The 25,519-nt window shown below is 39.0% G+C and overlaps 1 protein-coding gene across 1 annotated transcript in view; it reads right to left on the reverse strand.

Moving 5' to 3' along the window:
* Positions 1 to 25,519, reverse strand: part of PKHD1 (PKHD1 ciliary IPT domain containing fibrocystin/polyductin) — a 714,107-nt gene that overhangs the window by 627,307 nt on the left and 61,281 nt on the right. The window contains exons 13-20 of the mRNA XM_044005152.1: positions 22,778 to 22,919; positions 16,012 to 16,126; positions 13,537 to 13,815; positions 11,967 to 12,056; positions 11,760 to 11,850; positions 8,373 to 8,515; positions 3,988 to 4,118; positions 2,089 to 2,264 (exon numbers count right to left, since the gene is read on the reverse strand). Coding sequence (XP_043861087.1) covers positions 2,089 to 2,264; positions 3,988 to 4,118; positions 8,373 to 8,515; positions 11,760 to 11,850; positions 11,967 to 12,056; positions 13,537 to 13,815; positions 16,012 to 16,126; positions 22,778 to 22,919 — 1,167 coding nt within the window. The remainder of the gene's footprint in view (positions 1 to 2,088; positions 2,265 to 3,987; positions 4,119 to 8,372; positions 8,516 to 11,759; positions 11,851 to 11,966; positions 12,057 to 13,536; positions 13,816 to 16,011; positions 16,127 to 22,777; positions 22,920 to 25,519) is intronic.

Genomic DNA, 25,519 nt, shown 5'->3' on the forward strand with positions numbered 1-25,519 from the left:
TGTAAATAAGATCTGCCCTTTCCTGCTTTGAAAAAAGTAAAAGGGCAAGAATCCAGTGTCTGAAGTGGGAGACAGGATTTCACTGAAGAAGAGATTGGGGAAGGGCAGAAAGGAGACACAAAAGACAAACTTGAACGATGTTGTTCAGGCCTTGATATATCTTCAACAATTACCACTTTCTTTCCTTCCTTTTTTCCTTCCTTTTTTCCTTTCTTTCTTCCTCTCTCCCTGCTTAATTTTCTTTCCCTTTCCTTTTCTTTCTTCCTTTCTTCCTTTCTTTCTTTCTTTCTTTCTTTCTTTCTTTCTTTCTTTCTTTCTTTCTTTCTTTCTTTCTTTCTTTCTTTCTTTCTTCCTTCCTTCCTTCCTTCCTTCCTTTCTTCTTCCTTCCTTCCTTCCTTCCTTCCTTCCTTCCTTCCTTCCTTCCTTCCTTCCTTCCTTCCTTCCTTCCTTCCTTCCTTCCTTCCTTCCTTCCTTCCTTCCTTCCTTCTTTCCTTCTTCCCCTCCCTCCTTCCTTACTTCCTTTATTCCTTTCTTCCTTATCTTTGAATTATGCTTGCCTATCACAGTGCTTATACATAATAGGCTCATAAATGTTTGTTGAATTTAATTGAACCTAGCACATACAAAATTTATCTCCATCTGTGCTTAGGCAATGAAACACAAAACTAAAGGGATTTAATACCCTGAATGACCTTCATATTCACTGCTAATCCATCAGTTCTACTTCTACAACATTTTTTGCATATGTCACCTTCTTGCTCCTCACGTTGCCACCACTATATTCCAAATTTTCCTAACCTCTTGCCTGAACTATTGGTTTTCTCATTGATCTCTTTACCCCAAATCTCCTTCCTCTTCAATCCATCTTCCATGCAACTGACAAAGCGATTTTTGTAAAGCTCAGGCAGATATAACTACATCACTTTCCTATTCAATAAATTCCAATGACTTTCTATTGCTCACTACTAAATACTACTACTATTAGCTAACATTTATATAGTGCTTACTATATGCCAGGCACTTTACAATTAATTTCTCATTTGATCCTCACAACAACCCAGGGAGGTAGGTCCTATTATTATCTCCATTTTACAGATGAAGAAACTGGGACAAGCAGAAGTTATGTGACTTGCCCAGGGTCACACAGCTAGTAAGTGTCTGAGGCCATATTTGAACTCAGGTCTTCCTAACCAAGCATTCTATCCACTGTGATACCTAGATACACCCTTCATTCCTGTTAAAATATAAACTACAAGATTCATATCACAGATTTAAGGAACCTTAGAGGTCATCTCATCTCATTTTTAAGTTGAGGAAATTGAGGCGCAAAGAGGTTGTGACTTCTCCAAGGCCTCACAGGTAGTAAATGGCAATAGGATTCAGTATCAGGTTTTATATTGTGAAGTTCATTCCTCTTTCTAGGAGAGATCATTAAAGTGATTTACATCCTGTAACGATTGGAATGACGCCACCTGCTGGAGACTTACTGTTGCAAAGCTCCACCATGAGGAGAAAGCTTCTGAGGGCAAGCCATGGGGTCAAGGTCCTTAGTGTCAGGAATTGATGTTTGCTCATGGGTACTATCTATCAAGGCTACCAGTCAATCAACTTGAGGATCCTCTCATTTCTGGGAGGGGGACACGAAGTAGGAAGCAGACGCTGGCGGAGGGGTTCTGTCTCTTTTTGGTTCCTGACCTCACCATGGTGGGTCAGATGACAGGGTCTCTTAAAAATAGTTAGATTTTTACCTTTCTCTCTGATCCTAATGCTCTTTAATAAATACTTAAACATTTAAATACTCTTGCTAAAGCTTATAATTTATTGGCAACCAGTCATTAGATTTTAGATAGTTTAGCTAAAATTTTAGCCCCTTACAATCCTCAGTCATAATCACTCTTTTAGCTAGTTTTGCTTAACTGTTTCAAGGGTATACGCTTTATAAAGAGGAAGTAATTTGTATTTGTTAAGCAGTGTCTCCTCTATCAAACAAACCAAATATGTAAAAGAAAAGAAAGTAATCAATAACCAGTAAGGCAGAGAAAGGTGTTTAACACCTTTAAGGAAAAGAGGCAGGAATTGGATAAATACCTGCTAAGTTTCTATCTGCAACAATAATTTCATCTATATAGAACTGGCTCTTCTCATGTACTTGGGGAAACACATCGATCTGATGCACCAGCACAGGTGAGTTAGCCAGTTGGTTGTGGAGGCTCTCAGAGTCACGCACACATGTCTCCCAGAGATTGTTGCAGGCAAACTTCCAGCTGAAAAACAACAGACAGGGTGAAAGTTGACCCCACCTAATATGTAGCACAAGTGGCCTGAATGGTCCCTTAGTAATTCCTCTTCCTTGGTAATGGAAAAACTGAGTTTGGGAGGGTGGGATTTGAGCAGTAGTTCTTACAAACTTTCAGTCTCCAGATTACTTGGATGGGAAAAGGAGCCCTGAAATGAGTTCACACACCAAATTGTTTACCACTGGAAAAAAAGTATTACTCTAGCAAGAGTTCTTAATGGGGCATCCATGGATCTACAATGGATCCATGAAAGATTTCAAGGGTGTCTGCAAACTAGGATGAGAAGAAAATCACATCTTTATTTTCACTAACATAACTGGAAATTTAGCATTTTCTTCTATTATGAATTACGAATTAAAAAAAACATTTTTGAGAAGGGCATCACCACAGGCATCGCCAGACTGCCAAGAGGGTCCATGACATCAAAAAGATTAAGAATACCTGCACTAGAATGAAGGGAAAGAAAGGCATGGGTTTTGTTTTGGGTTTTTTTTTTTTTGGTTTGGGGGTTTGGGTTTGTCATTGTTGTTGTTTGTTTTTGTTTTTGCGGGGCAATGGGGGTAAGTGACTTGCCCAGGGTCACACAGCTAGTAAGTGTCAAGTGTCTGAGGCCAGACTTGAACTCAGGTCTTTCTGAATTCAGGTCCTGTGCTCTATCCACTGCGCCACCTAGCTGCCCCCTTGAGCTAAGTTTTTTTAGGAAGTTTGAGATTCTAGGAGGCAGAGGGAAGAAGAGAGTGCTTTCCACCATGTATACTGAGGAGTTCCACTATACCACCATCACTGACAGGCCAGATAGGGGGACAACCTATACAAAGTCAGAGAGATGGGAGATGAATCACTATGTTCAAGTAACAGTAAGCAGGCAAGTTTGACTAAAAAGTAGAATTCATGAATGAGATTATTGTATAATAATCCTAGACAGGAACACTGGAGACAGATTGTAAAGGACCTTAAACATCTAAGACATTTTTACTTCATCCTAGTAGCAACAGGAAGCCCCTGAAGTTTTTTTGAACAGAAACAGGAGAAAGTCTAGAGGAAGGCAAAGCAGATCAATACTATGGAAATGGTAACCATGATTGATATCATTTATGTTTCAGCCATCCTGGTGATCACTATAAAGGACTCACTGCTTTGGGTGCTCATCTTTATTCTGCCACCAACTCACTACATAACCCTGGAGAGGGTCCTACCTAGGCCTCATTTTCCCTATCTATAAAGTTAAGGAGTTGAAATGAATCACTCCTAAGGTCTTATGCAGCTCTAACATTCTATGATTCCAAATATATAAAAAGTGATGTGGGCACAGCTAGGTGGTGCAGTGGATAAAGCACCGGCCTTGGATTCAGTAGGATCTGAGTTCAAATCTGGGCTCAGACACTTGACACTTACTAGCTGTGTGACTCTGGGCAAGTCACTTAACTCTCATTGCCCCACAAGAAAAAAAAAAGTGATGTCATCCTCTAGGAAGGAGACTGTCTCAAGATTTTAATTTGTTAGCTTTTATTATTGATAATAATTAATTTCTCTTATTTTGATCTTCTACTGATCATAATGGATTATAAAGGTATCATAATGCCCAAAGTACCAAGTAAACAGTTGTTCCCCTAGGTGTTGCCCCTGTCCTAAGAAAACACAAACCCCAAGGTTGTGAATTCAAATAGAATTTCTCTCCCAAAGTAATTACCTTTCAGGCCTCAACTGCTCTGGGTTCCATCCACAGTCAATCTTCTTCTTTAGGGTTTTATGAAATTTATTTGTGAAGGACACTGAGATGGTCATGGTATTCTTCATGTGGCCTTTATAGGCAAAGCACAGCTACAGAGAAACCATGTTTTCATTGATTAATTCAGGCAGTAATCATTCAACAAGTATTTACTCAACATCCAGTATTTGATTAATGCTGTGCTAGACATTAAGGGATAGCTATATAGATAAAAGATAGCTGATAGATGATAGATGGATAGACAGATAGATAGATAGAAACAAAGAAAAAAAGGAAGAAAAGAGAGAGAAAGAAATGAAGGAAGAAGGGAAGGGAGGAAGGAAGGAAGGAAGGAAGGAAGGAAGGAAGGAAGGAAGGAAGGAAGGAAGGAAGGAAGGAAGGAAGGAAGGAAGGAAGGAAGGAAGGAAGAAGAAACAACTCTCAGGGTGATACAGATGTGGAAGACCTAGGATAATAAGGCTAATAACTAGTAATTATATAATACTTTAAGGTTTGCAAAATACTTTATGTATTTTCTTATTTGAGCCTCACAACAACCTTAAGAGGTAAGTGCTATTTTTATCCTTATTCTACATATGAGAAAACTGAAGTTGAGAAAAAGTAAGTGACTTGCCCAGAGTTACACAGCTAGTAAGTATCTGAGACTTAATTTGAACTCAAGTCTTCATGACTACAAGTTCAGTGCACTAAATTGGCTGACTGGATAGGGACAGGATAAATAATTTCAGTGATACAGGGCTTCAGTTTTCAAAGTATAGTTCTGGGAGGCAGCTAGGAGGACCTGAGTTCAAATCTGATCTTAGACTCTAGATGTGTGACCTTGGGCAAGTCACTGGTTGCCAATAATAATAATAATAATAATATTGGGGTTTCAAGCTCCTTTCAATGGGGTCCATGAGATTGAAACTATTTCCATAGTAATACAAAGACATGGTGGTTGCTAATAAAGTACATATCAATAGTTACTACTTATATAAATAAATGTTTTGGGGGTCCTTAATAATTTTTAAGAATGTAAAAGAGTTTGGGGTAGCTGGGTGGCACAGTGGATAAAGTCCTGGATTCAGGAGGACCTGAGTTCAAATCCGGCCTCAGACATTTGACACTTACTAGCTGTGTGACCCTGGGCAAGTCACTTAACCCTCATTGACCCACAAAAAAAAAAAAAAAGAATGTAAAGGAATCCTGTTACCAAAAAAAAAAAAAAATGAGAGCCACTAATATAACCTTTTCTGCAACTTGTAGTCGAGGTGCCTAGGTCACTGAAAGGTTAAGTCCTTGCCCAGAGTCACACTGGGATTATTGACAATGTTAGGTTCTCAGTTTACTTTACATCGGCTGCTCTGATTGATTTCAACTCCACAGAACAAGATGCCCCTCCCAGGATAAGCTCATCACTTCCAAACTCACCACCATGCTAACTCAAGCCTCATTGGCATCACCTTCCTCAGTTTTCTCTCCTTTCTGATGGGAGGGCTAGTGGGCAGAATACCAAACTTCTCCCAAAGCCTTCCTGTATATAAGGAAGAAACTGGACTCAGCTCACTCCACTTTGTATCTACACTCTGGTTTCATCTCCAGAGAACCAGATGCCCTCTGGCCAGGTATACCCTGGTATCCCACCCCACCCCCTTTCCTGCCTCCTTTTGTATATTATTCAGCCTTTTCAATCCTATCCAACCCTTTGTGACCCCGTTTGGGGGTTTCTTGGCAGAGATACTGGAATGATTTGTCATTTCCTTCTCCAGCTAATCTTACAGAAGAGGAAACTGAGGCAAACAGAGTTAAGTGACTTGCCTCAGATTACATATCTACTAAGTGTTTAAGGCCAGATTTGAATTCAGAAAGAAGTCTTCCTGACTCCAAGCCTGGTCCTCTAGCCACTGTGCCACCTACTGTAGTATCTCCTCCCATTAAATTTATAAGTCCATTGGAGGGAAGGATTATCTTTCTTTTTATTAATTTTATCCCCATTGCTTAATACAGTGCCTGGCATATAGTAGGTACTTGATAAATGTTTATTGGACTGGTTATAGGATTGTGTGTGTGTGTTCTTGTGTGTGTGTGTGTGTATCCATCCATCCATCCATCCATCCATCCATCCATCTATCTATCTATAGAGTGAATTAAGGGAGGAAGGAGTAGCAGGAGAAGAGACTAGAGGCAGGAGAAGCCATTGTATTAATCAGGGCATGAGGCAGTAAGGACCAAGACTTGGGAAGTAATGGTGAGAATGCAGAGGAATGGGCATATCATACATTTTGGAGGGAGAATTATTAGCATTTAGGGATAAATTGGTTATTGAGGATGAAAAGAGATCAAAGGTATCAGCTGGTGAAAAATAATGATATTATTTATTCAGAAAGGTTCAAGCACCAAGTCATAATGCAGCCCAAACAGCCCAGTAACTAGATATCACTCCTATCCACTCATTAACCAGGATAAGCTGGGGTATCTATTTATCTCCTTTCAAGGAATCCATCTTTCTTTTGGGAAGATCAAATTTCTTGAACCAAAGGATTAAGGGTTCCAAAGGCAATGGTATTATTTCCACCCCCTAGAGCTGCTGAGATTGTAATAAGATAAAGTATTAAAAAATATATAAACTTCCACAAAAAGGAGGAAAGGAGCAAGGGATCATGGAAGGAGTAATGTACTTAGAATCAGAGGACTTGGGCTTAAATCTGGACTCTGACACTACTTTTATAAACTTCAGGATGTTATAAACTTAATCTAATTTTATTATAATAATTATATATTATACTATATGTTATATGTAATTATCTAATTATATTATAATGAAAAATATATTATACGTAATATAAACCTATTTCATATATAATACATATATCATTCTATGGGTTCTATTTATATACTGCAAATATTTTGTATTTTATATATTTTGTTTTATATTATTTTTATTATGTGGTCCACATTCAACATATAAAATATTAAATTTTATTTATGTTGCATTATTTTTATACATTATATATGACATATAAATTATATTATTGTTAATTATGTTATTATGATTATATTATTATAAACTTATTTTTCTATAACAACCTCAGTTCCTAATATACAAAATTAGAAGATTAGACAGCCCCCCCCCCAAATCCTCCAAGGTCCCTTTCAGCTCTAAATCTGTAATCCTATGGTTTGCTAATTAGGATGGTGATTATGATTATCATAATAGCTGATGTTTACATAGCACATTCAGATCTAGAAAAACATCTAATGTAATTTCATTTCATTCTCATAAGAATCCCTTAAGTTAAATATTATTATTCTCATTTGAGGGATGAAGAAATTGAGTTTACTGCTTAGGTGACCTTAAGCAAATTGTTGAGTCTCCTTGAGTCTCAGTTCCTTCATCCATCAAATGAGGGGGTTGTACAAGACAGCCCCTGTGGTCCTTTCTAGTTTGAGTTCTATGGGCCTATTTTCCTGTATATAAGGGGTTCACAATGGTGGTCCAGGAAGTTTGTGCTAAAAACTCATTGATGGAAGGCAGCGAGGTGGTGCAGTGGATAAAGCACCAGCCCTAGATTCAGGAGGACCTGAGTTCAAAATCCGGCCTCAGACACTTGACACTTACTAGCTGTGTGACCCTGGGCAAGTCACTTAACACTCATTGTCCCACAAAAACAAACAAACAAACAAACAAACAAAAAAGACAACTCTCATTGATGGCATCTTAGGCAGTAAAAACTTCCCCATCATGTTACAAATATAGATTTCCTTCATGACAATGAGCATGTGCTCATTGTTTGTTTCTATAGAAATTTGAAACCATCAGAAACATGATGGTTTTTGTGCAGTAATCACATCAAATTCTAATGACGATATTTATTATTGCTCTTCCCGTAAAAATTTAACAAACACATCTCTTAAAAATATTGTCAGTAGTATATCAAATTAATCAAGGGGTTCATAACACATTTTTATTGTTGTTCCTGTTGAAAGGAGTTTGAGGAACAAAAAATCTTTGGCATATACTATCCTATAAGTCAAAAATTGAGCTTCATAGAATTAAGCAAATTGAACTTCATAGAATTAAGCAAATTAGCAAATTAAGCTATTAAGGGTGAGAGAAAGAATTTAAACCCAATTTTCTCCTGTCTCCAAGTTCAGAACATGGTGATCACCATGATACATTGGACATGTCTCTAAGGTAGTAGGTAAATAAGCTGCATCTTGCTATTGTCAAAAAATATTAGCAATAATTACTTTGTGCCTCAGTTTCCCACCTTAGGAGGAATAATGTCTACTCTGGTGCCTTCTTCACATGGATTTGTTTTGAGGAAAGGTGAGAAACCTGAAATTGAAATTGCGCTATGACTTACATGTGTATATTGACCAAGCTGATAGCTCATCTGCATGGCTTCCGATGTTCTGACAAGGTGTTGAGGTTGGTGGATGCTGAACCTTCCACAGAAAGGTTCTGTCCCACTGGTAAGGTTCCCATCAGGACCAGAATCCTGTACACCTGGTGGTAGTTATGATATAAAGAAAGGATGGGTGAGATTAAAGAGAAAGAATTGGTCAGAGAAGACTGGAAGGATGAGTGGGAACATGTTTAAAAAATGTATTTTCAAATTCAAAAGTGTTTTCTCACTCATCAAATTTACTTAGATCATTTTATTACTCACACTCTGTCTCATACTAATTTATTTATATGTTACATACTCCCATGGCACATTTAAATTTAATCTGTATGCTTAACATTTTCTCTAACTCTTAAGTCTAGACAGTCAACAAAACAATACATCAAGCCTTGATTTGTAACACCTGCCAGTTTCTGAGATGTAAATGTTTACACGGGTTGGCTAGATGGAACAGTAGATAGAGTGCTGGGCCTACAGTCAAGAAGACTCATTCTCCTGAGTTCAAATCTGACCCCAGACATTTGCTAGCTGTGTGACCCTGGGCAAGTCACTTAACCTGTTTGCCTTAGTTCCTCATCTGTAAAATGAGCTGGAGGAAGAAATGGCAAACCATTTCAGTATCTTAGCCAGGAATACGCTAAATGGGGTTACAAAGAGTCAGATAGAATTGAAATAACTGAACAACAATAATACTATGTAGATATGACCTATAACCATGACATTGATCTATCGTGTTGTGATGCTAGTTGCTATATTTTATTATGAAATATATAAACTTAAGGTCAAATAATCTTTTTGTGGAAGTTAAAAGTGGCATGAAATCTGTAATATTTATAAATGTCATTCATTTTCATAGGTGCAATATAATAAACTATTTTCATCACACCAGTGAGAGTATTATAATTATTAATTATATAAATTATAAACATAAGAACTGTAAATTATTTTATTGATGACTAGCTTCCCATGTTACATTGCATTGTATGTTTAAGATTTGCATATTATCATAAAATAATAAGATAAATTTTATTTGAACATGCTAGCTAAGAAATTATTTGCATAAATTTGTTAATAAAAAACACGAGGGGGCATGATGGTGTTTTTGTTATATAATAAGGGGGATTAGCCAGCAAGGGCCCAGTACTTGAAGGATGTACAGATAGTCTCTGCCTGCTTCCAATCCAAACAGGTGGTAACTCTGGTAAGCTTCCTTGTAGTCATGAAGAGCTGAGGGATTGGTACTGTATGATTATGAAAAAAATTTCTGGGATGAAAGAACTGAAGACTCAGAACATTCTGAGTCAGAAGAGAGTACAAATATAATTGGGAAAAGCTGCCAATCTCAGAGTTTCTCTTCTTTACTGATGGGAAGTGAGTCATGGACCACTATGAACTCTGGGTGGGGAAAAGGCATCTGTTCTATCTCCCACCTAGAAGCCATGTGCCCACAAGTACATGGATCCTCTGTCTCTTTTCACCTAGAATCATGAAAGAATAAATACAGCTCCTGCTGCTAACATTTACTAGCTGTGTGACCATGAGCAAGTCACTTAAGCTCATCTATAAAACAAGGCTAATAATGTTGTGAGTGCCATTCCTCTGGGTTCATTATAAAGTTCAATTGAAATAATATATACAGAGTACTTCGCAAAATTTTAAGCTTGTGTATCAAGATATATAACACCACCACAATATTTATATAATAGCCAATATTTAAATATCATTTAGTTGAGATAACATGCAGAATAGTTTGCAAACTTTCAAGTGATGTATAAGGACATATATTAAGGCAGTATGTATATGATAACTAACATTTCTATATTGCTTTAAAGCCTGCAAATTACTCTGGATATGTTATCTCAGTTGGATTTTACAACATCCACAGAAGGTAAGCATGTTTCTTTTAAACATGTAGTAGGCCCATAGTCACACATCTAGTAAGTGGAAAGATTTGTGTTTATTATTTCCTGATATTAAGTGAGGGGGAAAAGAGGCAGAGGTACCATGTGCTCAAAGTTAAGGTGCTATAAGCAACAGTTAAATTGTTTGTGCTTATTATTTCCTGATCCTAAGCAAATGATTATTCTGAGAGGGGAGTGTCCAGGTAATCATGTGGCTTTGGAAAACCTATTTGAGTTATCAGGGGATCCAGCAGGAACCAGAATCAATCACTTGCAGAGTCTTCCAGAGGCAATCATAACAATAAATAACCTGTAGATACCAAAGTAATAGTGGCCAATGGCAAAGAAAGTACCCACAGATGAGTAAAATGTGTTTTTCACTAAAAAAGTCACCTGAGAATGTCAGTAGCTTCAGGGATGGTGACCCTTCATGATGAAGATAAGTGATCTATGCCTGATTCTTGAAACCCAAAAGAGAATTGCACTTAAGGGTGAATTTCATAAGATCTCCACAAAGAGACAAAAAGATTCCCAGGCACAGGAGTTTAGAGGTACCTTTCAGGTCCATGTGTTCTCTATATGTGTAACTTTTATACATTTATATTTTAATTTTGAACCCACTCTCCCATGAACCTTTTGTGTTCAAAGGAAGAGTGTGCCTCTGTTTTAAAGAGTGACAACTATTCTAGCTATATTTTCTCATCAAATCCCTTTTCTAAAAACCAACAGAGTTCAAGCAGGTGATGGAAAATGAGAAGGACATTGGTAGAAACTAATGAACAACATTACCAGAAACTCTAACCCCTTATGGTGATGCCTAAAACCCTCTACATCAACAATGCTTTGGGGACCCAGTCCACCAGTTTGAGTGCAAGTTAAGAGTATGAGTCTAGAGAATTTGTCACAGTTAAAAGGGAAGGTCAATGACAGTTATAATTTCTTTTTTTTTAATTAAAAGAAAATTTTTATTAAGTAGGGAAGAAAATCAGACATGATCATGGGTGCTATCCAGTCTATTACGACAATGACAGTTATCATATCTAAGTACAAAGTTTAAAAAGTACTTTCTTGTTTAAAAATGCAACCTCGGAATCCAGACAATATGATAATTGATTATAATTGTAACACTTTCCTTTGTACAAAGCCCAAATCTAAGGAGTCCAAAGGCTCAAAGTTTCCCTTATTTATTCTTAGTCCTTTTTCTTGGTCTTTTATGTCTCACCTTCTCCAGGATGAAGGAACAATAAATAGCCTTTCTTTCTAATAATATAGCATCTCCTTTCCATTAGCAACTTCTCTTTACAATATACTTGGTCTGATATATTCATTGAAATTTTTTCAGTATCCTCAAAGGCAGATAAATATTATGCCTATAATTTTACAGAACTAGGAAGAGGGAATTGAAGAGGAACGGGCTCATAATTCACCAAAGCCAAGACAGCACCTTGTTCAAATCCAAACCGGAGAAGAATTTGAGCTGAAAGTGGTTCCAGTTTGCATTTTACTGTGAGCAGTTCTTCTATCACTGTTTGGATCTGTTGAAAAGAAAAACACCTGGAATGATTGCTGCAAATAGAAAAATCAGCAGAAAATCTACTGTATGTGCAATTAAGGAAGGTTCCAGTGACATGGAGGAAGAGAAGGCATATACCTGAGCGGCAGTGGCATTTGTAGTCACTGGTTGACTGGAGACACCATCCCAGGTGAGACAAAATTTCCCTGTGCCGGTCACATTCAGCCTCTGAAAGTACAAAAGAGCCAAGAAGAAATAATCCAAACTAACTAGTTCCGACATTTCACCTTCATCACTTCTTTTTCAGCAGATATTGTTTTAAATTTTCCCATTGCCTAGCCCATTTCCCAGAACACTGTAAACACTCAGCAAGTTTTTATTAAATTGCATTTAATTGAATTTCAGTATTTAAATTTATCCATAATTTAGAAACTTAGGGGCAGTTTTTAGCAGCTAGGTGGAGTAAATAATAGAGTGCCGGGCCTAAAGTCAAGGAAGACTCATCTTCCTGAGGTTAAATCTGGCCTCCAGACACTTACTAGCTATGTGACCCTGGGCAAGTCATTTAACCTTGTTTGCCTCAGTTTCCTCACCTGTACAAGTTGAAGAAGGGAATGGGAAGCCACTCCAGTACCTTTGCCAAGAAAACCCTAAATGGGGTCACAAAGAGTCAGACATGATTTGAAAGGACTGAACAACAAAAATGAGGCAGTTGACTTTCATCCATTTAGTGAATGTCTTTCATGTGTGTATATGTGTATAAATATGTCTGTACATACATACATGCATGTATACATATGTGTATGTATATTGTGTATATGTATATACACATTGTGTATGTGTATATACATTCATATGGGTCTGTCTTTAGATTTGATATGTCTATTTGTCTTGTCTTGAGAGTGTTGTGTTTAAATGATATAATTCAAAGAGCCCTTTCAATCTTGCTAAATAGATGTCCTCACTCCATGAAGATCTCCTTTGTTGAAACAGCAACATTGTAGGTCATAGATTTGGGGCCTGAAAGTACTTTAGAGTAAATTAAGTTCAATACTTTATTTTACAGATAAGGAAACTGAAATGCAAAAAGAAGTGAATGACTCACCCAAACTCATATAGTGGTAACTGGGCTGAGATTTGAACTAGAACTGATTTGATTTGAACTGATTCCAGAGCTAATCTAATTTCTTCTAAACCACTTTATTATATTCCTTTCTCATGTGCTGTCATTTATTGCATCTCTCAATCTCACCTTTGATGCTAATTGTCTGCATGACTTTGAATAAGTCATTTAATTTTCTTCATTTTCCTAATGAGCAAAAGAAGACCAATTTCACTTGATGTCTTCTAAAGTCCCTTCTAGACTAAATCTAGGCCCTTATGAATGTGAATGTGAGTGATTTATATACTGAATTTATATATATACTGAATTCTTTTTCATGAAATAAAAGAGTCAACATCCTTGCCTTTTATAAGATGGGGATGAGCTCAATGAGCTTTGGGGCACAGGATCTGGGTCCCAGACAGAAAGCAGTGGCTACAGGTCAAGTGACTTGCCCAACGTTACATAGCTAATATATATCTGGGAATGCCCATGTCTCCTGACTCCCAGTCCTGTGTCAATTCTACCAGGTCATGGCTACCCCGCTTCCAGAGCAGGGCCTCTGCTTCGGCTTAAGTCTCAATGGATACCAAAAGTAAAACTGACCTGTATTTCCGGGAGCCTCTGAGCATTGGCTCGAATCTGGAGCTTCTCCCGCTGGTAGGTGTTGACCACACCAGGATTCAGCCAGGTGTTGTGCATCTGGACCCCAATGCTCATCCCACGACTGGGAGTTATGCCATAGTGATTGGCTTCCAGGTAGTACTTTGCCCCGCCCAACAATTCCAACTTCGGGGACTTCTGTTGCCAGGCTTCCAAATGCCCATTCCTCTCCCAGGAATCAAACCAGTCAGCTATACCAGCCTGAATGAAAGCTACTTTCACCTGTATCCAGATAAATACCCCAAATGAAAATTCTTGAATTCTCAGATCTCTCCTCTCATCCTCAGTCAAGAAGTGACCAGATGCCCCTTAAAGAACAATTGGATTGGGGGCGGCTAGGTGGCGCAGTGGATAAAGCACCAGCCCTGGATTCAGGAGTACCTGAGTTCAAATCCGGCCTCAGACAATTGACACTTACTAGCTGTGTGACCCTGGGCAAGTCACTTAACCCCCCATTGCCCTGCAAAAAACAAAAAACAAAAAAGAACAATTGGATTGTCCTCACCTTAAAATGGCAAGAAAACCAGGTTATTCATCCCTAAAAGGCTTGACAAGGCAACACTAGAAATACAGACAGGTTTGTGTCTCCAAATCTCTCTGCTTCTCTTTTTCATTTCCCTTATAATGCTAAGAAGGCCACAAAGGGGCACGAGAAGATGACCTTATCATGGAGTAGAAAGAACATTTAACTAGAAGCCTGGAATCATGTGACCTGATTCAAACCCTAGCTCTGCTATTTACTATTTGTGAGACCTTGGACAAGAACCTTAGTTGTTTTGGACCCCTCTTTGCCCCAAGTGTTTCCCCATCTTTAACATAAAGGGGTTGGATTAGATGACCTCTGAAGTACCTTCGGCCTCCATCTATAATCCTGTGTGATGATGGAAAAGTCCCTTGGCCTACTGGGGCCTCAGTTTCCCCATCTGCAAAATAAAAAGTTTGGACTAGGCTTCCTGTGAAGTTCTGGTTCTCCATCTATAATCCTAAGACAAGAACAATATTACTTCCTATGTTTTATGGATGAAGCCTGGGATCTCCTGGAGAATGCTAAACTGGTCAGAGCCCTGCTGTAGAAAAGGCCAATATTTCTCACCTCCACTCCACTGTCAGAACATTTTCTAAGCTTTTGATAGAGATTAGCAAAGTACAAAGTTGCAAGGAAACAGAATTAGGTAAGGGAAACTTTCCTACCAACTAGAGCTATCCAATAGCAAGAGTAACTGCATCTGGAAAATATAGATTTACAGCTAGAAAGGACCACAGAAGTCACCGAGTCTCACCCTCTCAATTTATAGATGAGGAAACTGAATTTGCTATGTGCCCCGGGTCACACAGTAGGCATCTGGGACAGGATTTGAACCCAATTCTTCCTGAATCCAAATCCAACATGCTATTCACTACATCATGGGGCTACATAATGAGTTGCTCCTCACCCTACAGTCTTCAAGAAAAGGCTGGATGAATACTTGCTAGACATGGTATTGAGGCTATTCTTGTTCATGTATGGGCTGCTATTAGACAGCCTCTAAGATCCCTTCCAATTTTTCTGTGATTTCCTTTCTTGTTTGCAAGCATACCTAAAAGAAATATTGGGCTTATCCTAGGTCTGCCAAACAAAAAATTTAAGTGTATCTAGTCTGGTGACCCAGAGTAGCCACATGGCTGTATGTTGCTCTTCAGAACTTCACTCATGTAATGGAAGCAAGACTAGAAAAAAAAAATGTCATTGCAAATTGCATAGATGGTTATATTACATAGTAGAAACACATGAGGGCACTCTAACTAACAAGCAAAGATTTCAGAGACTGTCAAAGTCTTGGAAGAGACATTAGGATCAAAGCAATCAGAGATTTATATCTAGAGATGACTTTAAAGGTCATATATATAGCTCAACCCTTGCATTTTACAAATGAGTAAACTGAGACACTAAGAGGTAAGTCAACTGCCCAAGGTCAGACCAGGTCAGAGAGTCACAAAGTGGCAGAGGCAGGATTCAAACTCAGGTCCCCTGACTCCCATTGCACCAAGTTTAAAGATTGTTTGGTTTACATAGCAGCAAATCAAAATTTGAATAAAACAAAACAAAAGAAAAGAAAAACCACCCTTTATCAATGATGCAATGAATTCCTCTCTTACCTTTGTTGACGATTCTCCCTCTATTCTAGGTGGCACCATTTTGAATCCTCTAAGGCTAAGCAGTAACTGCCCAAAGATGGCTGCCCAGGTTCCCAGGGCACAAAGAATGGAAGAGGGGGAGAACTGCCAAGGTTTTCTCCCTGAATCAATATCCGGAAGAGGACTGCTTATACTGAGGTTTCCCACCACCAGAAGTCCATGAAGGTTTTGTGGCCTTTTTTTGAAGAGGTGATGGGTTACTAGGGACAAAAGGTAAAAGGAGAGGGAATATGAAGAGAATACCTTTGTCTCTGGATCTTCGGATTGACTGAAGTACAAAGAGGCTGGGCTGTCTGCCCGGATCCAGAAAGTGTAGTTATTTGTCTCTGGGGCAACAAAGAATCCACTGAGCCGAGCCCTGGAAAGTAGAGGAAATACCAGGATCATTGGAAGAAGCCAAATCCCAAATCCTTTCATGAACAACGTCTCTTTTCTCTTGTTCTACTTGGTGGTGATAAGGAAGAAAAATGCACTGGAGTGGGGAGAGTCTTGTGGCAGAAAGAACAACAAGCAGGCTGTTGCAACAGTCCAGGTGGGAGGTGATGAAGATGGTGATGGTATCAAAGGAGAGAAAAGGGCATATTCAAGAGATGTTACACAGGTAAAATCAACAGTCCTTGGAACAGATTGGTTATGAGGGGTGATGAGAATAAAGAATCAAGGATAACATCTAAGTGGTAAGCCTGGGTGACTAGGTGAAGGGTAACAGGCATTTATTAAGATCCTACTGTGTGAAAAACTGCTGGGAAACCTGGAAGACAGTAAGGCAGAAAGTAGGCATAGACAAACATCTTACACTGTATACTAAAATAAGGTCAAAATGGGTACATAAGTTAGACATAAAAGGGGATACCATAGGTAAATAAGGAGAGGTAGAAATAGTTTACATCTCAGATCTATGGAGAGAACAATTTATGACCAAACAAGAAATAGAGAATATTATGAAATTCAAAATGGATGATTCTGATTACATTAAATTAAAAAGGGTTTATACAAACAGAAGCAATGCATCCAAAATTAGAAGGGAGGCAGAAAGCTGGGAAACATTTTTTATAGTCAGTATTTCTGATAAAGGCCTCATTTCTAAAATATATCAGGAACTAAATAAAATTTATAAGAATTCAAGTCATTCCCCAATGGAGAACAGGTCCAAGGATATGAACAGGCAGTTTTCTGATGAAGAAATCAAAGCTATCTATTGCCATATGAAAAATGCTCTGAATCACTATGGATTAGATAAATGCAAATTAAAACAACTCTGAGGTACCACCTGACACCTATCAGATTGACTAATATAAAAAAAGGAAAATAATAAATGTTGGAGAAGTTGTGGAAAAATTGGAACACTAATACATTGTTGGTGGAGCTGTGAACTGATCCAACCATTCTGGAGAGCAATTTGGAATTATGCCCAAAGGGCTATAAAGCTGTGCATACCCTTTGACCCAGAAATACCACTATTAGGTCTTTTCCCCAAAGAAATCGTAAGAAAGGGAAAAGGACTCACATGTATGAAAATATTTATAGCTGCTCTTTTTGTGGTGGCAAGGAATTGGAAATTGAGGGGATGCCCATCTACTGGGGAATAGTTGAACAAGTTGTGGTATATGAATATAATGGAATACCATTGTGCTGTAAGAAATGGTGAGCAGGCAGATTTCAGAGAAACCTGGAATGACTTACATGAACTGATGCTAAGTGAGATGAGAAGAACCAAGAGAACTTTGTACATGGTATCAACATTTTGTTTTGATCAACTGTAATAGACTTGACTCTTCTCAGCAATACAATGGTCTGAGATAGTTCCAAAGGACTCAGGATAGAAAATGCTCTCTCCAAATCCAGAAAAAAGAACTGTGGAATCTAGATGCAAACTGAACCATACTATTTCTACTTTTTTTTGTTTTTCTTTTTCTGAGGTTTTTCCCTTTTGTTCTGATTCTTCTTTCATAGCATGACTAATGCAGAAATATGTTTAATGTGATTGTACATATATAACCTATATCAGATTGCTTGCTGTCTTGGGGAGAGGGGGAGGGAGGGGAGGGAAGGAGAAAAATTTGGAACTAGAAATCTTATAAAAACAAATGTTGAGGGGGCAACTAGGTGGTGCAGTGGATAAAGCACTGGCCCTGGATTCAGGAGGACTTGAGTTCAAATCTGGCCTCAAACACTTGGCACTTACTCGCTGTGTGACCCTGGGCAAGTCACTTAACCCTCATTGCCCCACAAAAAAAAAATGTTGAAAACTATCTCTACATGCAACTGGAAAATAATAAAATACTTTTATGATTTAAAAAAAAAGATCCTACCATGTGCCAGGCACTATGCTTTACACTTATTTCATCTGATCCATACAACAGCCTTGGGAATAGGTATTCTTACTATCTCCATTTTTGGTGTTGCTGTTCAGTTGTGTTTGACTCTTCATGACCCCATTTAGGGTTTTCTTGGCAGAGATACTGTAGTGGTTTGCCATTTCTTTCTCTAGCTCATTTTACAGATGAGGCAACTGAAGCAAACAGGATTAAGTGACTTTCCCAGGGTCACATGGCTAGTGTCTGAGGCCAGATTTGAACTCAGGAAGATGAGTTTTCCTGACTCTAGATATAGAACTGCATCCACTACACCACTTGCCTGCACCTTATCTCCGTTGAGGAAACTGAGGCAGATGGAAGTTAAGTGACTTCCTCAGACTCACACTGTTAGTAAGTAATTGAAGTTGAGTTGAACTCGGGTCTTCTGGATTCCAGACCCAATTGGATACACTGTGCTACCTAGCTTCCTACACCATTGTTGTAGTATCCACAAATAATTAAGAAAAAAATAGATGATTTGGGGGGAATATGACAGATAAAAAAAAGTAAAAGATGTAACCAAACCAGTAATCTCATCTGACAGCAGAATGCCACATTGTCCCTTAGTATTCCCCTTTCCCTACTGAGAGGAGGAAAGTATGTTTCATCTTTAGTCACCTCATTGAAAAACCATTATTGGCATTTTTATGGTTTAGAATTCTACTTCTTTTTTAGTGATTTTTTTCATTTACATTGTTGTGGTCATATTTATTCTTCTTAATTTGCTCTGCATCAGTTAATATAAATTTGCCCATGTTTCTCTGAATTTTTCAAATACATCATTTCTTACAGCACAATAATATACCAAGAGATAATGTAGTATGGTGGGTAAAAAGGCAAACAGTGTCAGGAAGAGATGGGTTCATAGGATCTTAGATCTAGAACTTAGAGGTCATCTAGTTCAAAGCCTCTTAAACTATGGGTCATGACTCCATATGGGGTCACATAACTGAATGTGGGGGGATCACAAAAAATTTGGCAGCAAATGTTTGATTTGTATACCTACTTTATATGACTATATACCCAGAGTCACATGAAAATTTCTCAGGTGAAAAGTAGAAAAAGTTTAGGAAGCCTTGATCTAGTCTACCTCCCTCATTTAATGGAAAAGGAATCCCAAAACCCAGGGAAGTTGCCCAAAATTATATGGGTGGTAATCTTTAATGATGGCACTCAAACCAAAGACCTATGGTCCTTTCTGTCACACCACTCTGCCTTCCCTTTAACACATACTGGAGCTATGTGATCCCAGGAAAGTCACTTGCTAAAAATAACAGAACAGTTGCTGATACACTCTGGCAGAGAGAGATCCCCAAACCAATAAAGTCACAGGTCCAGACAAGAATAATAATATTCCATTACGTTCATGTACAACAGCGCAGCCATTCCCCAACCAGTGATACCCATTCATTTTCACTGGCTGCTCATGCCAGGCACAAATTGAGTCCAATTTGAGTATTTTTGATAGAACCATAATTTAACTCCTCCAAAATATGGGCTAAGAATAGTCTGGACCTGCACAGACTATTTTGTTCATCTCCTGTGACAAAGAAGGAAAGAGAATGCAGGGAAAGGAAGGAGGGAGTGGGGTTTCCCCATACACACCATCCCCCACTCTTCCTCCCTCACATACTCACATACTAGAGTAAGATCAGGGCAAGCATTTGAGGAAACATGATCAGACCTTCTCCTCAAACCTGTGCCTATAAGGGAGTATGAGAGAAGAAAGCTAAAGGTCCCAGCAGTAAGGAAGAAGACGGATTTTATCAGGATCACTCACCCAGTAATCCTGGCTGGAGTACTTAAATTTAAAAAAAAAAAAAACAGATACAAAGGAACTGTCTTTATCCCTTTCCTCTGTCTTCTATCAGCTAAATGAGAAGGGCACCTTGTTTATAAGGGTATTTTTTTTATTCTTTTTAAGACCATATCTGATTGACCTAATCTGATTTTTCACAAGCACCTGTGGTTGACCCTGTCTTTGGCATTTCCTTATGTCCCTTTGTTCACGATACAAGGGTATACAGCAGTTCTGGAAAACACATAAGAGAGAGTGTGACTTTTGCCAGCAAAGAGCTGGGATCCCCACCACTCACCCCATAGTTAGAGAGTTTTCTTTCTCTGAGAGCATAATCATGATCCATTCACATGCTACCCCCAGACCACAAGCCTAACATAGCAAAAGCTCATGTTAAAATGGAAGAGGGCCTTAGAGGTCAAGTCCAACTCCCTCCTTTTACAGATGAGGAAACTGAGGCACAGAGAAGTTAAAAGACTGTACTAGAGTCACACAGCTAGTGTATGAGGTAGGAACTGAACCCAAATCTTCCTGATTCCACATTAAGTATCCTATCCACTATACTACATCACCCTCCTTTATAGTACTTGGGAGAGAGACACTGGGAGCCAGGCATATGCTGCAGGCATGCAATCCATGATCCAGCCATACTGATTTACTTTCTTTTTTTTTCTTTTTCTTTTTTTCTGTGAGGCAATTAGGGTTAAGTGACTTGCCCAGGGTCACACAGCTAGTAAGTGTAAAGTGTCTGAGGCCAGATTTGAACTCAGGTCCTCCTGAATCCAGGGCTGGTGCTTTATCCACTTCACCACCTAGCTGCCCCCTGATTTACTTTCTATTTCTCACACTGGAGATTCCATCTCCTAGCATCTCTGTGCCTTGGCAATGGCAATTCTTTATGCCTGCAATGTTCTCCCTCCCAAACAATTAGTCTTAGAATCTCAAGAATCCTTCAAGACTCAGCTCAAGAGACATCTCCAAGAGGCCTTTCCCAGTTCTTCCAGCAGCTAGTGCCATTCCCTTTAAGGTCACTTGCCATCAATTCTGTATTTATCTTACATGTATGGATTATTTATTTGTTCATTCATTCATTCATTTATTTACATGGGTGTATATACATTCATGCATATGTATATGTATATACATATTGTGTATATAGATATAGTCTCATTTGAATGTAAGTTTCTTGAGGGAAGGAACCACCTCACTGGGAGCTCAAGACCAGGCACTGAGGGTTTTTTGCCTTTATATCTCCAGAGATTAGCACAGTGCCTGACTTGGTGCTTAATAAAAGCTTATTAATTGATGTCTTGACATACTCAATTGTTAGGATTCTCTCCCTCCTCAAGTGACTATGTGTTTACTTCTCCTTATATGTTTTGTACCCCTCCAAGAATGTAATTATCCTAAAGGGCAGGGCCAGTTTTGTTTCTGTATTTGTAATCCTAGCACCTATCACAATGCCTTAATTATATTTTTTAACCAATAACCTCAGAAACCATCTAGGCCAACCCCCATATTTTACAGATAAGGAAACTGAGACCCAAGGAGATTAAGTGACTTGTCTAAGGACATAGAGGTGATAAGTTAAGTGTATCCAGGTTCTCCAACTCTATGGCCTGTGATCTTTCCTCTGTAGCACATTATCTCCCCCTAGTATACACTTATTTAAATGTTATATTTGAAAATTGTTAAATGGTCTCATTGTGTTCCCGACCACTGACCACCCACCACTCTGATTTCACATGCCACACTGAATTAAAACATTTGGGGATAACAGGTGCAGGAATGAACATGACTACTGTATCACAGCAAAGGGGGAAAGCCAGTCTAAGAGACTAAATTCTATGACTATTCAACTAGCTAAAGTGTGCTGGTAAATGTTTAACAACAGGTTCTCTAAAGGGAGGAGGGAGGATATACGGTATCACCCTTTTCAGTTTATTCTGCATTATTATTTTTGTTTGTTTGTTTTTGTTTTTTTACGGGGCAATGGGGTTAAGTGACTTGCCCAGGGTCACACAGCTAGTAAGTGTCAAGTGTCTGAGGCCGGATCTGAACTCAGGAACTCCTGAATCCAGGGCCGGTGCTTTATCCACTGCGCCACCTAGCTGCCCCTATTCTGCATTATTATTAACAATTTCTCCACCTTCAGTCAAGATAGTCAGCAAAATAATAAATCAAAGGGGCAGCTAGGTGATGCAGTGGATAAAGCACTGGCCCTGGATTCAGGAGGACCTAAGTTCAAATCCAGCCTCAGACACTTGACACTCACTAGCTGTGTGACCCTGGGCAAGTCAATTAACTGTCATTGCCTAATAATAATAATAATAATAATAATAATAATAATAAAAATCAAGTCCTGACTTATAGAATTTGCTGATTTCCAAATTGTATATGGTCATTTATTTAAAAATCTAATAATTATTATGTCTTCCAGTAGGAGCTGGCTCCAGCACAGCCCTGATCACTGGATAATTAGCATACCCAAGGACAAGTGGTACAGAGGCTATCCCTGACAAGTAAGTAAATGGTTTTTGGGTTTTTTTGTGTGTTTTGTTTTTTTGTTTTTTGAGGGGTTCTTTGCAGGGCAATGAGGGTTAAATGACTTGCTCAGGGCCACACAACTAGTGTCAAGTGTCTGAGGCTGAATTTGAACTCAGGTCTTCCTGAATACAGGGCTAGTGCTTTATCCACTGCACCACCTAGCTGCCCCAAGTAAATGTTTTAAAAACAAAACACTGCTTCTAAGATCTCAGTGTTACTCACACTCTCCCTTCAAAAGGATATATTGCTTTCTCAAGGCAAAATTGTTGCTTGGAACGTCATGGCTCTCCCAAAATTTATCACATACCTGAAACGTTGCCCTTTCTCTGACCAGAATCCAAATGGAGAGCTGGCATTGGGAACGATCTGCCATCTGTAGCCAGGGGTGTTGCTGGTAAGATCTAGGCCCTCCTGAACATCTCCAGCTTCAAAGAGAAGTCCTCGATTGCCTGTAAGATAAATACCACTCAAAGAATCAGAAGCCTTTAGACTCTAAACTGAAGATACCATAAAGCTAACAATTAAATAGGAAAAAAAAAAGGTTATTGTTAAATCATGATTAAAGCCAGGGTGGGGTGGGGTTGCGGCTAGGTGGCACAGTGGATAAAGCACTGGCCCTGGATTCAGGAGTACCTGAGTTCAAATCCGACCTCAGACACTTGACACTTACTAGCTGTGTGACCCTGGGCAAGTCACTTAACCCCCATTTCCTCACCAAAAAATAAATAAATAATATAATATATACTTAAAAAAAAATCATTATTAAAGCCTGAACCCTGCCCAATCAGAGACTGCCACAAGGCACCAGAGGCCAGAGCCCACTAGACTTAGAGAACCTTCCCCAGAGGCCTCACCCTTCTCCCTGCTCACTGACATCCCACTAGAACACTAACAACTGCTCAGTCTTGCCATCTGCTCACTGCCTTTCCATCTTCCATGCAAACGAACTCTCCTTTATGTGTCTCCTCAAATTGGAATTTGAGCTCTTTTTAAAGCCAAAACTCTAATTTTTTTGGTTTTAGTCCCAATACTTTTCCATCCCTTCTCCTCTCTGGGACCTATTTTTGAGACTTTCTTCTCTTGTTGCTATACATCCAACTACAAGGAATCTATAGCCTACACAGGGCAAGCATCTTGCCATATGCCCTGCTACAACAACCCTTTCTCACCACAAAAAACAGAAACCTCTGGCTCCATAAACCAAGACCCCTATCATCCACCCAACCTGGTGGAATCAATCCACTCATATTTGGCACTCTCCCTTGGGACTAAATGATCATGTCTGTTGAATGAATGAAAACTCACCTAATTTACTATACCTAGGTGGACCCTGACCATGCTTTACATTTCATCTGTCTATCTACCAGAAAACCATAGAAACCCTTCCCTTCTCAATCTGGGTATCTTGCCATCTGCCCTGACACCATGGATAGGCATTACCATTCCCCTTCCATCCCTTGCTCTTAAATCAATGCAATTGATTGTCCTGTGGCTATGCTCACAATCTCTGTGACTTCCTTTCTGAAAGAACATTGGTTTGGGAGTTAGAGAACGCAGCTAGATTCTTGGCTCAGCCAGTTTGTTAACAGATCTGTGTGACCTTAGGTAAGTCATTTAATCTCTCTGGGTCTCAATTTCCTCACCTATAAAAAGGAGTTGGACTAGGTGACCTCTATGTTCCCTTTTAATTCCAAACTTATGATCCTATGATCCTACATTCCATCTCCCTCAGTGAGTTTCCTCATGGGCAAAACTTGTATTCCTAAATACCCAGCACAATGCCTGACATTTTAGGTTTGTTGTTGTTCAGTTATTTGTCATATCCAAATCTCTGTGAACCCTTTTGAGGGTTTCCTTGGCAAAGATCCTAGAGTGGTTTACCATTTCCTTCTCTAGATCATTTTACAGATGAGGAAACTGAGGTAAACAGGGTTAAATGACTTGCCCAAAGTCACATATCCAGTAAGGGTCTGAGGCTGGATTTGAACTCCTAAAGATGAGTCTTCTTGATTCCAAAGTCCGGTGCTCTATCTACTGTGTCACCTAGCTGCTCCACATTGTAGGTGCTTAGTAATAAATGCTTGCTCATTCATTCATTTTTTTTTGTTTTTGGGTTTTTTTTGGGTTTTTTTTTTTGTTTTTTTAGTGAGGCAATTGGGGTTAAGTGACTTGCCCAGGGTCACACAGCTAGTAAGTGTTAAGTGTCTGAGGCCGGATTTGAACTCAGGTCCTCCTGACTCCAGGGCCAGTGCTCTATCCACTGCGCCACCTAGCTGCCCCTCATTCATTCATTTTTAATTTATTGCTAATAACAACTTGCCATCAACAATGGAATGTAAGGCAAATGAAGAGAGAATGAAGAGAGACCGCTGAGATTCAGAATATGTAATTGGTAGGAGAGATTCTGTGGATTGTGCAAAGATGTTCTAAACCAAATGGGCTGCCTCATATAGAAACTAGCATCTAGGCTAGAGGGAACAGTTGAATAATATTAATTAGAAGGTTTATTTTGAGAGGAATAGAACATTCCTCTATAGGGTCACTCCTGAGGGCAGAGAAGAAAGGAATGGAGATAATGTACATGGAAAGAAACACTTGTTAGGGTTCAATAACATGAGACTAAAATAAGGAATGGGCATTTGGAAAAGAGGCTATCAAATATAGTCACATACTGGGGGGAAATCCTAGTTAGGAAACAAATGTATGGCTATTTTTGATGGACTACCTATAGTTAGACAACACCCTTGGCTAGAGGCGAGAAGCCAACTTCATAAGTACAACGCAGCAGGTCATCTTTAAATATATCTGAGGGTTTTACTACAAGCTTGATATGACTCAACAGGGTAATATAACAGCCATAAATGCCAAAGCAATCTAGGGCTGCATTGAAAGGCATAGTGTCCAGGAATAGGAGGTGTTGTCCCTCTGTGCTCTGGCCTGGTTAGGACATATCTGTAATGTTATGTTCATTTGTTGGCACCACATTTTAGGCAGGACTTTATAAGCTGGTAAATATCCAGAAAAAAGCAGCCAGGATGGTGAGTGCCTT

This window comes from Dromiciops gliroides, chromosome 4, assembly GCF_019393635.1.
Source record: "Dromiciops gliroides isolate mDroGli1 chromosome 4, mDroGli1.pri, whole genome shotgun sequence".
In the NCBI taxonomy this organism is placed as follows: domain Eukaryota; kingdom Metazoa; phylum Chordata; class Mammalia; order Microbiotheria; family Microbiotheriidae; genus Dromiciops; species Dromiciops gliroides.